The sequence below is a fragment of the Homarus americanus genome, unplaced genomic scaffold (genome assembly GCF_018991925.1).
Source record: "Homarus americanus isolate GMGI-L3 unplaced genomic scaffold, GMGI_Hamer_2.0 scaffold37032, whole genome shotgun sequence".
Lineage (NCBI taxonomy): Eukaryota > Metazoa > Arthropoda > Malacostraca > Decapoda > Nephropidae > Homarus > Homarus americanus.
Genome location: NW_024731852.1, coordinates 9,343,032 through 9,358,463, shown reverse-complemented (window position 1 = coordinate 9,358,463; position 15,432 = coordinate 9,343,032). Strand labels below are relative to the sequence as shown.

The following is a 15,432-nucleotide window of genomic DNA, read 5'->3' as shown; positions in this document are numbered from 1 at the left end:
TTTCAAATATATCAACATGTTTAGATGAGGTAAGCTAATAATAATTTTGATTGCTTTATAAAACTGACAATTACTAATTATTTATAATTGTTAATGCTATAATTTAGTCAAGTTTTACATAAATTATATATTTTGGTATATAAAAAGCAACATAATATATATTAATATTCACTCAATAAAGTAATTTACAAATAAGCCAATAAAGCAAATGCTAATCAATTGTCTATATCATAATTATGTTCTTGTCATTCCAATTATCCTTATTCATTAAAATATTTCATGAATGTCTCCCTTACATTTTTTTGGCACTTCTCCACAATTTCTATAATGTCCTCGTTGCAATTCAGCAAATGCATTCTGTTCAACCGATGTACCCAGATTGTCATTGTTTTCTAAATCCTCGTTATAAAAGCTGTCGGTAGGAGAGTGGGTAGCAGCGCATTTTCTATGCAGATAGTTGTGCAGAACCATGAATGCCATTACAACATTTTGTCTCGAGCGGCAGTCACGATTGCTAAACCAATTAATGTTTCGTCGTCCAGGGGAGACATGTTAACACTTCAGAATTCTGAGTTGAGCTGACAAACTTACTCTTGACTGAATCGTGTAAATGCGTCGGGAGGCAGGCCTGTCAGTTAAAACTGTGCGTGTAAAGCCCCCTTTAGGATGGCGTCTCGTGACAAGACGTAGTTCCATCTCAAAACCGTTTTGCATCATCTGGAAGGAACTACTGTACAGGTATTAATATGTTTCCATGTGATTCTCTGGAAATGGGGATGGTCACTCCAAAGGTTGATTTTCATATATACGTATATATATATATATATATATATATATATATATATATATATATTATTTATTTATTTTATTGGCCAATGTAGAAGCAATGATCTGCATAATCAAACTGACGTCATTAAGAATATTTCTGCTTTGGCAAATATCTAAAACATGGTCGTGAATTGTGGCAGCAAGATGAACCATTATTAAGAATTTCACGATTTAACTTAAATAAATTATAGTCAATTCACAGCTTTTGGGAGGTTAACTTTTGTATACTTTATTATCAATATTATTTTTATAATTATTATTATTATTATTGTTGTTGTTGTTGCTGTTGTTGTTGCTGCTGCAATACCATTTAATGTTCTTGTTCTTGTTATAAGTCGAGAAGTATCAATATTATTAGAATTTGCCTACTTTTATGATTATTTGTCCTTTCTACTATTATTACTGCAGGTACTGTTATTTTCTAAGTGTTCCAGTATAGTACCAGGAACAGTTATCGCAGTATGTATCTGTATAATGTTTGCATGTATGATACAATCTAAATTACATAAACAGTCTTGTTATCTAATGTACAATCAACTGTTGTCACGTTAGCAGTGGCTCGGCGGCGATTGTCTGGGTCCCACTAACACTATGAAAATTTCAGTTCCTAACTATTCCCTTAGATATTTTGGCGATATTTGACATCTACTTGAGGGTAATGTAGGAATTTCAACATCCATTTAGATTTTTCTTTGTATTACAGTGTCTTCATGCTATTCTGACATAATTTATAATTAAATATTAACTACAATATTGCATCGTTTAGAGTCACTAGCATCGATCTAGTAGAGTGGATGATCAAAATATCCTGCGTTAAATACTGTAGAGTTACCACAGTCCTATCGGCCGGATAAGTTTAGTAGGCTGGAACTCTCATCTTACATATTTCACATGGGAAAAGTGTTGAGCATGGTAATATATTATTATTATTATTATTATTATTATTATTATTATTATTATTATTGTATTAAATTCTTTAGTTTTCTCACTATATTATATTTTCGTCATTAAGTCTGAATCAAATTAAACCTCAGCAGACACTTTAACTCTAGAATTTCCTGTGAATCTTAAAATGTTCTGTTTATGTCTACCATATTTTTTTATCGAAACTTGACATAATGTAGACTATAGTAACCAAACCAAGGTATTTTCTGCTTCCAAAGAGTTACTTGTAAACTGTTTACAATGTCAACAGTTAGTTTAATGTAAACTTTACATTGTACAAATTTTCTCTCGAGGGAAGATTTCAAGTGTAAATTCACCTGGATGGATGCGATGTCTGACCCCCACGAAAATGTTCAATAAAATGATATAAAATTGATAATACCGGAGACAGCTTTTGCGGGTTTTTTATACCTTATACATTTTAGAAATGAAAGTGGATATTTGGAGTGAAGATTACATCTACTATATCATGTACACTCGGGGTATAAAAAAAACTCCAGTGTCGACAACCAAAGCACGTTTTACTCAAAACTGGAAAAAAAAAACCTAAGATTGTTACAAGAATTGTTTGAAATAACCAACCTTTTTACACTTTTTCTAAGGACCTTGGAACCTACTAAAACATCGCAATTACCTATTGATATTATTTACTTAGACTTTAGCAAAGCATTTGACAGAGTACCGCATCAGAGGCTTCTGAGAAAAATTAAGGCTCATGGTATCGAGGGGAAAGTTTTAAATTGGATAAAATCATGGCTCACCGATAGAACGCAGAGGGTCAACGTAGATGGTGTTAAATCTGAGTGGGGCCGTGTAACCAGTGGGGTTCCCCAGGGGTCAGTACTAGGCCCACTCTTGTTCATAATCTACATAAACGATTTAGATACTGGGATCAGCAGTGACATAAGCAAGTTTGCGGATGACACCAAAATAGGGCGGCAAATTAATTCAGGGCAGGATGCAAATGCATTACAGGAGGATCTAAATAAACTGCAGGGGTGGTCTGAAAAATGGCAAATGAAATTCAACACCAGCAAGTGCAGCGTACTTAATATTGGAAGAACAAATACTTATAATGTATACAGCCTTAACAACATCAACCTAGAGAAGTCGACTTGTGAAAGAGACCTAGGGGTACTTGTAAGCCCGGACCTACGGCCTAGAAAACAGTGCGTTTATGTTCGAAATAAGGCAAACAGAGTATTGGGTTTTATATCTAGAAGTGTAAGTAACAAGAGTGCAGAGGCCTTATTGCAACTATATCTTGCGCTAGTTAGGCCGCACCTCGATTATGCGGTTCAGTTCTGGTGCCCCTATTATAGAATGGATATAAATTCACTAGAGTCGGTGCAGCGAAGAATGACAAAAATGATTCCGGGACTTAGAAACCTTCCATATCAGGATAGGTTAAAGAAACTTAACTTGCATTCCCTAGAAAGACGAAGAGTGCGGGGAGATATGATAGAAGTATTTAAGTGGGTGAAAGGAATCAATAAAGGGGATATAGATAAAGTTCTTATAATATCCGAGCAGGATAGGACTCGGAGCAACGGATTCAAGTTGGATAAGTTTAGGTTTAGGAGGGAGATAGGAAGAAACTGGTTCACAAATAGGGTGGTGGACGAGTGGAACAAGCTTAGCAACTTTGTAGTAAGTGCTGGAACTCTGGAAAGTTTCAAAAGGAGACTGGATAGATTCATGGATGATAGAGAGTGGTAGTAACTCTTGACAGGAGCTGTCATGCACAGGCCAACCGGCCTATTGCAGACTCCTTATTTTCTTATGTTCTTATATACACGATTTTTTAAACCCACATTTTTTTGTACCTCTGATATGATAAAGTCTGTCTCTCTTGTCTGTATACATGACAAGATTCGAGGTAACTATAATGATTAACAACATTCATAAAATAACCAGTCCACGCGTATTTATTTTTTTTAAGTCGTCTGAAACTTCTGTAAAAATTTGGTCTGTGAACGGTATAAATCTAAGGATAAACATTTCGGCTGAAGCACGTAAAGGGAAACTAACATTTAAAGCCTCCCCGCATTTTTCTTAACTATTTAACGCTTGAAATTATTATATAATGCCGCTTATTAATAAAACAAAATATATAATTTATTGAAAAATATTTTAAGTGATCATATAAAATAAACAACAGAGCGAGAAGAATCACCAATACCACTGTTTGGTCATTGTTGATTTTAAATCGAACGTGCAAATATGAATTGGAGAGAACATACACTGTTTACATTGTGTGATGGTGTCATAATGACAGCGTTTTTTTTTTTTGGTATCTTAAAATCTTTTATTCATATAGTAATATGGGTATTTTTGCGTTTACACACCACACATTCCTACCATTAATTTATTATCATATTCGAATAAGACGTCTAATTATGAGATAATTTTCATCTATTACATTACCGGCGGAAATGTATAATGGAGAAAGCGTATCCAAAATTTCTCTATTTTCTTCCATTAATCTTGCGCCATTATCGCCTGCCTCACCTCCCACACAGTGTTTTTTGGTGTATTTTGCCATGATTTTTTTTTCGGAAAAGGTCCAACGAAAAAAATCGATAAAAAAAACCCGGCTAATTTCCGCCAAAAATTAAGGTCATATTCGGTCTAAACACACAAATACACTAGAAAAATATATATTTTGACTTTCTAAAAGAGTGGTGCGACAGTGCAAATTTACCGTAATATTAACAACACCGTGCACTCATTAAAGAACGTAAATGTCTTGTTCGCATCAAAGCACACGAAAGTATCAGGAAAATGATTGAACAGGAAGACATGTTTTAGAGTCAACCTCACTAAGGAAAGATAAATTTCGGAGGTTAATATTCGTCCAGTGGCTGTCCGCAGGTTTCCAATTTTTTATATTACAGACACAAAGACTAGAAAAATCAAAACATACGACTTCATAGCATATCTTGTGCAAATCAATATTAATGGAGTATCACAAATGTCTAGGCGTAAATTTCTGTACCCGTTATGTTGCTAGTCACTTGTCTCCTACTCTTCACGACATGACAACCTTCAAGTATCGTGTCATGTGACTTGGCTGGCCAATCATATTGACCCAGCTTTCCACCACGCACTTACGAATTTTGAAGGATTTCGTGATGGCATGTGAAAAGTGCTCTCTCCCACATCTAACTATTATTGGGCGAGTTTATGAAAACGGCAGTGAAGCAATCCAAATATTAAAAGACCACGGTGTCGTAACAACATCAACACTGTGTAAGTCGTTTTAGTCTTCCACCACAGTAGCAGGTAAGCTCCAAAAAACGGCTACTCGTTAGGTTGTATATATTGTAGGTTAGGGCTTTTATGTTTTTTACTCAAATTTGACCTTCATTTTGTGAAAATTAGCGGTTTCTGTTACATATAAACCTATTCTCGTCTCAAAAACCTGGATGACCCAAACGATAATAATACCCAAGAGACTGCCCAAATTGTGGGAAGCCGTGTTTACCGACCGGAGAGGAAGCACAAGCGGCCGAAGCGTTGTGGCTACAGTTCTAGTTTGTTCAAAGGAATTGGCTTAATAAATGCCACTGTTGTTTGTGAGCGGTTGGCAACAGGAGCTACCACTACAGGCACTACTTCGCTCGCTACTTGTTCTGCCAAGCTCACAGATACCAAGCCACAATCATTCACCGCTTCATCATGGCTATGGCTCGCCGCTTCCTCGTCTCGAACAGTAAGTTCGCCCACGGCAAGTGTTAATTAAGGTTAGATTTAATTTATAAATAAACCCCTGCAAAACCGTGAAATTGCGGTTAGGATCCACAGGGTTCGTGCTGCAGAACACCATTTTCTGATTAATTTTTTTAATGAGGCGAAAATATTTAATATTTTGCTATTTTTGATGCAACGAACTATAGCGGAATCTACTCTTGAGAACTAAATTCTGTAAACCTCGTCTGGCCTGTAGTTCGTATGAATATTTTGATGAATTATGCAAATAAATCGCAAAATATACTATTTCTTTTTTTAATTTTGCGAATGTTTTGGTGATGCAATTAAAACTTTCGGTGTGAACCAAAGGTTAAGTTAGGATAGGCTAGAGGCCCTCTAGAACGGTACTCACCTCGAGTTAAGTTTTGGGTGGCAATTGTCAGTGCGTCGCCAGCGAAGGTGTTGCTACCCAAAATATATAACGAGGGGTATATATATTTTTGTAATGGGCAATATCTTGTATAAGGAAAATTATTCCCCCAAATTTCCAGGAGGGTAAAGAAACCCATCCACAACACGGTCATGGTGTGATGATGATCTGAATACATGGTGTCCTTACTCGTTACACAGCTTTGAACAATATATAATTACATCACTTTTTGGTTTTAGTTTATTCATCGGCTATTGATATCAGTCTAACAGCAGTCCTTGTGATTTTTTTTTTCTGAAGGCACTTACCTTCACATTTTTATTAAACGATGGAGTTTAGGGTAATCAAAAACAGAAAGCGCATTATGCGTGAAGAAATACAGAAAATGCGCAGTGTCCTGAGTTATAGGAGTAACTCGCTCAAAATTAATTGTTCGATAAGAGTTTAAATATTGTGTAAAAAGCTGAGACGAGGATAGGATGCCAGAGTTCAGCCGGTTTTGTTTGCAATTACCATTCCGGAAAAAGGAGGAGCAAGCAGGCTTGGTGCCGCACCACCCGTCACTCTGCTCCCAAATTAATGTTCATCTCTCTGGGTAAATTTTGTTACCAACTCTGAAATTAAAGAGAATTCAAACCTTGTCTCATTACACCCCCTAATTACTAACACACGATATCATAGAGTTTTTGTTGTATATATTTGCGTTCTCCAACAGCCTGGGTCTTGAGGCATCGTTCAGCAATTGTTAGTTTCTATGCTAGTCGAATAATATCAGTTATGGAGGACGCAGTTGAAGGGTGACACGTGCACAACTCTCAAAGTAACCCATAAAAGGGCACAAGATATAATAGATCACATGAAGATTAGCCTCCCTTTCAACTTACTCTAAACCTAACCCAACCCCTTAAGTAGCGTTAGGGTGTTTGATCATAAGGTGAAATAAGAACGGGTTAATAATCTTCAAGTGATCTGTAATAATTCCTTCCAGGGTTTAACGCATTCATATTCTGTGTATGAGGGTAAGAACTTAGGAGAACATTGTCTTTTTGGCTGATGGAATTTGTTGATAGTATTCCCAATTACTTTAGTACACTGTATTGCCAATTACTTAAGTGCCATCTGTTCCAACTTAAACCATATATGATGTAGTACCGTCAACAATATTTACTTGAGGAATTTACATTTACGCTCCACAATCATAATCACATTAAGGGAATTTCTGTAGATTTTTTAGAATTACGCTTCTTGCAGTCACACACCCATACAGTCAGGTAGAGCAGGTTACATATGACTGATACACCTCAGCTCGACAAAATCAGGCGTTAGCCAGAAAGAATCCCAAGTGTCATCATATTAAAGCAATTGGGGGAAAGAAAACTAAAGTGTTTTACCGTTATTGTAAACTGTAGAATTTCAATTCGATATGAAATTTTTGACTTCACAAGCGAGTTTGTAGAGAAACCCTTTAAGCAATCTGATTATGGAAAAAGTCACGGCAAATAAAATTCTGTTATGTGTGGGAACCCTGTAAATGAGTATGTAAAAATACTTTTTCATTTACTGACATTAGAAGGAATTGGAATTTTTGACAGGAAAATCAGAACACTTAGAAAATTCCAGTAAATTGTAATAACCAATTTGAAATAGTGATCCTGTTTTACATGTCTAACGCGCACCACCAAGATTACCAGATGCAAGCACGAATGGTAGGCCTCCAATCTAATATTTACTAACCTATTACACGAACTGATATTGTTGTAGTGTACGTAGCCTTATTAATACCATGGGAACCATAATGTTACAGGTTAATGACATATTATGATACTGATAATCCTTTCCATAAATTATTTAGAGAAATGTGTTAAATAATCTTTGCTTTCGTAGGGTGATATTACTGCTGGTAATACACTTAGAAATAATAAACTTAGACAACTGCTCCTGGGCAGCGTAAAAAAAAAATCTCCAAGAATGACTGTATCAATGCCATGTGTAGAGCTGATGTTTCGCCAAATTTAGTTAAGTTTCGTTGAATTTAGTCTAAGAAGGTTATATGAAGTGGGTTTGGTGGGGTTTAGCAGCTTTTCACAACTAAATTTCCCTACGTCATTGACTTTACCATTAATGACAAACTGACAATCATGTTTACAGTTGAGTAAAATCTGGTTTAGTTTACCATTAAGGCCGAGTATGGGAGCCTATCACAAGGAAACTTTTTTCTTAAGAAGGATTGTTTTAGCTAAAATACATATATTTGAGGAAGACAGATGAATTCAACATCTAATATTGCTTTATTTTACAGGACGAGAAGTCGTCACTAGCCAAGAATTAATAAGCAGCCAAAATATAAAGAATACCTAACAGGAGATTAGCAGCAAATGGTGACCTCTGTGACACACCAAGAAAGGGTTAAGGTAAGTGCAAGTTTACCGGTTTAAAAGCTTAATTACTGATTAATGTAACATTTCAATATATTTCAGTTTTAAAACCTTTACATCCAAAGTTAAAGGCAATTAATTGTTTAGATTGATATATTATTAAATTCGAATTTATATAAAGTATCGTAGGTTCATAAACCACAGATTTGTGATTTGTTGACCCGTGAGCCTTGATGTGTCAGGGGAGGATATTAGATGTTCTCTGCCTGCCATACTGTACTGTACTAACACCTGCCCCGCCAGTGCTGGAAACGTATAACGGTGCCAACTTCAGGTAGTGAGACACACCAAGGCTTGCACAGTAAAATGTTCAGCTTTAGGGTTCAGTTTTACTAACACACATTTACAGGGTAGGTCCTAGTATCTATGTCTGTGTTGTAGGTACTGTACAGGTACAGAGCAGTGTGTTCCGCCGAGAGTCTTGTGCAGTTGTATCTCGAAGTGTTACAGTCTAGATTCGCCTTTTCTCCAGATTAACCAACCTAACCTAACTTAACCTCATTCTTCCAATTAACGTGATGGTGGATAATCTTTCGGTGAAATAAGCTGGGTTGGTGATTCTTCGAGTGATCCCATTATTTTGTGAAAATAAAATTATTTTTGGCGGATGGAATGTGGTGACAGTATTCCTAGTTACTTAAGCGTCATCTGTTTCGGTTACAACTGCATACATTTACGCTGCACAATCATAATAACATAAAGGAAATTTCTGTAGATTTTTAAGAATTATGCTTCTTGCTGTCACACACCCATAGTCAGGTATAGAGCAGGTCACATTTGACAGTGATACACCTCAGCTCGACAAAATCAGGCGTTAGCCAGAAAAAAATCCCAAGTGTCATCATATTAAAACAATTGGGGGAGAGAAAACTAATGTGTTTTACCGTTATTGTAAACTGTAGAATTTCAATTAGACATGAAATTTTTGGCTGCACAAGCGAGTTTGTAGAGAAGCCTTTTAAGCGATCTGATCATGGAAAATAAAATTCTGATTTGTGTGGGGAACCCTGACTCAAGCGTAAGTTTCATGACAACTTAGGAACCAAAAAATAGTCAGGTGTGTGTCAGGGAGGCACATTTAGGGTGATGCTCAGTATAATTATCTCCCCGACTCACCTGAATTTTTTTACGTGTTTAATTTGTTATGACATAAATGCTTTGATCCATAGACACACTATGAAAGTCTTCACACACACACCAGAGGGTGATAAGTCACTCACACATACAAAAGGTCTCCAAGGAGGCTGTGTCAACTCTCGCCTCCACTGATTATCTTAAATCTTATTAAACCTGTCCTGGTGTATATATCAGGTGTCTCCAAGGTGTGGCAGGGGAGGAGGTTCATTAGCTCCCCAGGTACCCTCATTGATACCTGGATGGTGTATCTGGTGGTTATCATTAGTACCAGGTACCTTCAGTGACACCTGCATGGTATGAGAAGTGTGTTGTATGGGCCCGCCATTTTAAGATCAGGTGTTGAGTAGAGGCAAAGTGACGGGTGATAAAAATAGTGCTGGAAGGTGAAGACAGGTGAGCGAAGGTGAAGACAGGTGAGGGAAAGTGAAGACAGGTGAGGGAAGATGAAGACAGGTGAGGGAAGGTGAAGACTGGTGAGGGAAGGTGAAGACAGGTGAGGGAAGGTGAAGACAGGTGAGGGAAGGTGAAGACAGGTGAGGGAAGGTGAAGACAGGTGAGGGAAGGTGAAGACAGGTGAGGGAAGGTGAAGACAGGTGAGCGAAGGTGAAGACAGGTGAGGGGAAAGGAAGACAGGTGAGGGAAGATGGAAGACAGGGGAGGGAAGGTGAAGACAGGAGGGAAGGTGAAGACAGGTGAGGGGAAGGTGAAGACAGGTGAGGGAAGGTGAAGACAGGTGAGGGAAGGTGAAGACAGGTGAGGAAGGTGAAGACAGGTGAGGGAAGGTGAAGACAGAGGGAAGGTGAAGACAGGTGAGGGAAAGTGAAGACAGGTGAGGGAAGAAAGACAGTGAGGGAAGAAGACTGGTGAGGGAAGGTGAAGACAGGTGAGAGGAAGGTGAAGACAGGTGAGGGAAGGTAAGACAGGTGGGGAAAGTGAAGACAGGTGAGGGAAGATGAAGACAGGTGAGGGAAGGTGAAGACTGTGAGGAATGAGGGAAGGTGAAGACAGGTGAGGGAAGGTGAAGACAGGTGAGCGAAGGTGAAGACGGTGAGGGAAGGTGAAGACAGATGAGGGAAGGTGAAACAGATGAGGGAAGGTGGACAGGTGAGGGAAAGTGAAGACAGGTGAGGGAAGATGAAGACAGGTGAGGGAAGGTGAAGACATGAGGGAAGGTGAAGACAGGTGAGGGAAAGAAGACAGTGAGGAAGATGAAGAGGTGAGGGTGAAGACTGGTGAGGAAAGGTGAAGTCAGGTGAAGGAAGGTGAAGACAGGTGAGGGAAGGTGAAGACAGGTGAGGAAAGGTGAAGACAGGTGAAGGAAGGTGAAGACAGGTGAGGGAAGGTGAAGACAGTGAGGAAGGTGAAGACAGGTGAGGGAAGGTGAAGACAGGTGAGGGAAGGTGAAGACAGATGAGGGAAGGTGAAGACAGATGAGGGAAGGTGAAGACAGGTGAGGAAAGGTGAAGACAGGTGAAGGAAAGTGAAGACAGGCGAGGGAAAGTGAAGACAATTGAAGGAAGGTGAAGACAGTTGAAGGAAAAGGAAGACAGGTTAGGGAAGGTGAAAACAGGTGAGGGAAGGTGAAGATAGGTGAAGGAAGGCGAAGCCAGGCGAGGAAAGGTGAAGACAGGTGAGGGAAGATGAAGGCAGGTGAGGGAAGATGAAGATAGGTGATGGAAGGTGAAGATAGGTGAGGGAAAGTGAAGACAGGCAAGGGGAGATGAAGATGGGTGAGGGAAGGTGGAGGCAGGCGAGGGTATGCGAGCTAATAAGAAAATTATATATGGCGAAGGAATGTATGGACAGGTGAAGACAGGTAAGGGAAGGCAATTAGTGAAAAGGTGAGGGAAGTGTGGAGCGAGAGCCACAGGTGCGCCGGTCGACCCCTCATCACTATCTCCCTCAGGTGAGGCTGCTACACTACCTATATAACACATCTGCCCCACACCTTCCTCCACCCTCACACCACCATCACCACTCACTCCATCCATCAACTGCACCAGAGATAAGGACTTTGGTTGTGGTTTTTCATGTTAATGATTTACGTAAGCTAGATCGATGATAAAACAGATGAAGTGTGGTGGACACACCTCAGCCAGCCACCGTGTAGTTCCCACAATCAATACAAGATGGCGGTGAGGTAGTCACGCGCGTCAAGTGGCAACAGTGGATGCCGTTTCCTCATAACCACGCAATGTTCACCACTGACCTTCATATTTGTCACTATTTGTGATTATTTCTAGCTAGAGTGAGCCTGTAAACCCCGGAAAGGATATAAAATAAGGACAGACGAGAGAAGGACGAGGGAGAAATATAGAGTGAGGGAGGGCGAGGTGGAGGAACTAGTTTGTGGTGCGGAGGGAGGCGGTGATCGAGGGCAGGTGTGGTGATGGCGGCGCACTGAGCGGGTTAGTGAGAGGCAGCAGTGAACATCTCGTGCCGCCCCTCCGCCGCTCCTGGCGTACCACCAGCCGCACCACGCCACCACCTCTCATTCAGTTAGTGGCGGCGGCGACTAACCTCCACCGTAGCCACCGCTGGAGGAGGCCGCGGTGCGAGTGAGAGTGACTGAGGGAGAGAGTGAGAGAGAGGGCCGGGCGGGGCGGTACACAGGTGAGCGGCCGCAGGTGTGGACCCCCCGAGTGTAGTGAGTCGGGCACGGGCGTGACGGCGGGTGACGGAGGTGGGTGGGTTGTGTCGCCTGAGGGTTCGGGTCTTGAGGGCCCGCGAGTGCCGTCAAGATCGTGTGGTCGGTCGTCTCGGGCATGGGGGCGCGGCGGGGCGCGGAGGGTACGAGGTGCCCCCCGTCGCAGGAGCTGCTCATAGAATTCACGGTGGCGGTGCTGGTGGAGCGGCCCCCGGACCTCCTCGCCTACGCCTCTGAGTACTTCCATCGTATGCATGAGGACCGCAGCAAGCAGCCGCCACCACCCTCTGAGTCTGAGGAGTCCATCATCACCGACGAAGATGACGACGACGAGCCCATGCCAGGTAGGCCACACTAAGTCAACCTAGTTCCTCATGGGTCACTATGTTCTGTAGAGTCCCCTTGGATCATTTTAGGTTGTGGTAGGCACTTGGGTCATGCTTGGCCCTACTGGATCACCCTAGATCTTGCTTGGTCATCTTGGGTCACTTTAGGTAATACTAGGGCCTTCTGGGTCACCATAGGTCATACTAAGTACTCAGGGTCATCCTAGCCCAGTCTTGGCACTCATGGGTCTCCCTAGCCCAGTCTTGGCACTCATGGGTCACCCTAGCCCAGTCTTGGCACTCATGGGTCACCCTAGCCCAGTCTTGGCACTCATTCGCCCTAGCCCAGTCTTGGTACACATGGGTCACCCTAGCCCAGCCTTGGTACTCATGGGTCACCCTAGCCCAGCCTTGGCACTCATGGGTCACCCTAGCTCAGTCTTGCACTCATGGATCACCCTAGCCCAGCCTTGGTACTCATGGGTCACCCTAGCCCAGCCTTGGTACTCATGGGTCACCCTAGCCCAGCCTTGGCACTCATGGGTCACCCTAGCCCAGCCTTGGCACTCATGGCTCCTAGCCCAGCCTTGGCACTCATGGGTCACCCTAGCCCAGCCTGGCACTCATGGGTCACCCTAGCCCAGCCTTGGCACTCATGGGTCACCCTAGCCCAGCCTTGCACTCATGGGTCACCCTAGCCCAGCCTTGGCACTCATGGGTCACCCTAGCCCAGCCTTGGCACTCATGGGTCACCCTAGCCCAGCCTTGGTACTCATGGGTCACCATTGGTTACCTTAGCCCTTGATCACAGTGAGCCACTATGCATCCTAGGTCAAGTAAACGCCCTTGGGTCACCCAAGACTATGGTGATCCACGTGGGTCAACTTAGGTTCATGTTAGGTCATGGTCATCCTGGGTCACCTTGGCTATGTTAGATCATCCTGTGTTATGTTATGTTATGTTATGTTAGGTCCTCGTGGGTCACCTAAGGTTATGTTAGGTCCTCGTGGGTCACCTAAGGTTATGTTAGGTCTCGTGGCCCTAAGGTTATGTTAGGTTCGTGGGTCACCTAAGGTTATGTTAGGTCCTCGTGGGTCACCAAAGGTTATGTTAGGTCCTCGTGGGTCACCTAAGGTTATGTTAGGTCCTCGTGGGTCACCTAAGGTTATGTTAGGTTCGGTCACCTAAGGTTATGTTAGTCTCGTGGGTCACCTAAGGTTATGTTAGGTCCTCGTGGGTCAAGTTAGTCCTCTGGGTCACCTAAGGTTATGTTAGGTCCTCGTGGGTCACCAAGGTTATGTTAGGGTCTCGTGGGTCACTAAGGTTATGTTAGGTTCTCGTGGTACCTAAGGTTATGTTAGGTCCTCGTGGGTCACCTAAGTTATGTTAGGGTTCTCGTGGGTCACCTAAGGTTATGTTAGTTCTCGTGGGTCACCTAAGGTTATGTTAGGTCCTCGTGGGTCACCTAAGGTTATGTTAGGTTCTCGGTCACTATAAGTGTTAGGTTCTCGTGGGTCACCTAAGGTTATGTTAGGTCCTCGTGGGTCACCTATTATGTTAGGTTCTCGTGGTCACCTAAGGTTATGTTAGTTCTCGGGTCACCTAAGATCTCGTGGGTCACCTATGTTGTTAGGTCCTCGTGGGTCACCTAGGTTATGTTAGGTCCTCGTGGGTCGGTTGTTAGGTTCTCGGTCACCTAAGGTTATGTTAGGGTCCTCGTGGGTCACCTAAGGTTATGTTAGGTTCTCGTGGGTCACCAAGGTTATGTTAGGGTCCTCGTGGGTCACCTAAGGTTATGTTAGGTCTTGGTCACCTAAGGTTATGTTAGGTTCTCGTGGTCATATGGTTATGTTAGGTCCTCGGTCACCTAAGGTTTGTTAGGTTTCGTGGGTCACCTATTGTATGTTAGGTCTCGTGGGTCACCTAAGGTTATGTTAGGTCCTCGTGGGTCACCTAAGGTTATGTTAGGTTCTCGTGGGTCACCTAAGGTTATGTTAGGTCTCGTGGGTCACCTAAGGTTATGTTAGGTTCTCGTGGGTCACCTAAGGTTATGTTAGGTTCTCGTGGGTCACCTATGGTTGTTAGGTCCTCGGGTCACCTAAGGTTATGTTAGGTTCGTGGGTCACCAAGGTTATGTTAGGTCCTCGGGTACCTAAGGTTATGTTAGGTTCTCGTGGGTCACCTAAGGTTATGTTAGGTTCTCGTGGGTCACCTAAGGTTATGTTAGGTCCTCGTGGGTCACCTAGGTTAGATAGGGTTCTCGTGGGTCACCTAAGGTTATGTTAGGTCCTCGTGGGTCACTAAGGTTGTTAGGTTCGGGTCACCCATGTTGTTAGGTTCTCGTGGGTCACCTAAGGTTATGTTAGGTCCTCGGTCACCTAAGGTTATGTTAGGTCCTCGTGGGTCACCTAAGGTTATGTTAGTTCGTGGGTCACCTAAGGTTATGTTAGGTCCTCGTGGGTCACCTAAGGTTATGTTAGGTTCTCGGGTCACCTAAGGTTATGTTAGGTCCTCGTGGTCACCTAAGGTTATGTTAGGTTCTCGTGGGTCACCTAAGGTTATGTTAGGTCCTCGGGTCACCTAAGGTTATGTTAGGTTCTCGTGGGTCACCTAAGGTTATGTTAGGTCCTCGTGGGTCACCTAAGGTTATGTTAGGTTCTCGGGTCACCTAAGGTTATGTTAGGTCCTCGTGGTCACCTAAGGTTATGTTAGGTCCTCGTGGGTCACCTAAGGTTATGTTAGTCCGTGGGTCACCTAAGGTTATGTTAGGTTCTCGTGGGTCACCTAAGGTTATGTTAGGTCCTCGTGGTCACCTAAGGTTATGTTAGGTTCTCGTGGGTCACTGTTATGTTAGGTTCTCGGGTCACCTAAGGTTATAGGTCCTCGTGGGTCACTCTGTTATGTTAGGTTCTCGTGGGTCACCTATGTTGTTAGGTTCTCGTGGGTCACCTAAGGTTATGTTAGGTTCTCGTGGGTCACCTAAGGTTATGT

At 42.3% G+C, this 15,432-nt stretch overlaps 1 protein-coding gene across 1 annotated transcript; it reads left to right on the top strand.

Moving 5' to 3' along the window:
- The first annotated feature begins 12,684 nt into the window (after positions 1-12,684).
- Positions 12,685-13,080, top strand: LOC121867874 (foot protein 1 variant 1-like). Its single transcript, XM_042367999.1, has one exon. It carries the CDS (start codon positions 12,685-12,687, stop codon positions 13,078-13,080), a length of 396 nt encoding a protein of 131 aa, XP_042223933.1.
- Positions 13,081-15,432: the final 2,352 nt, after the last annotated feature.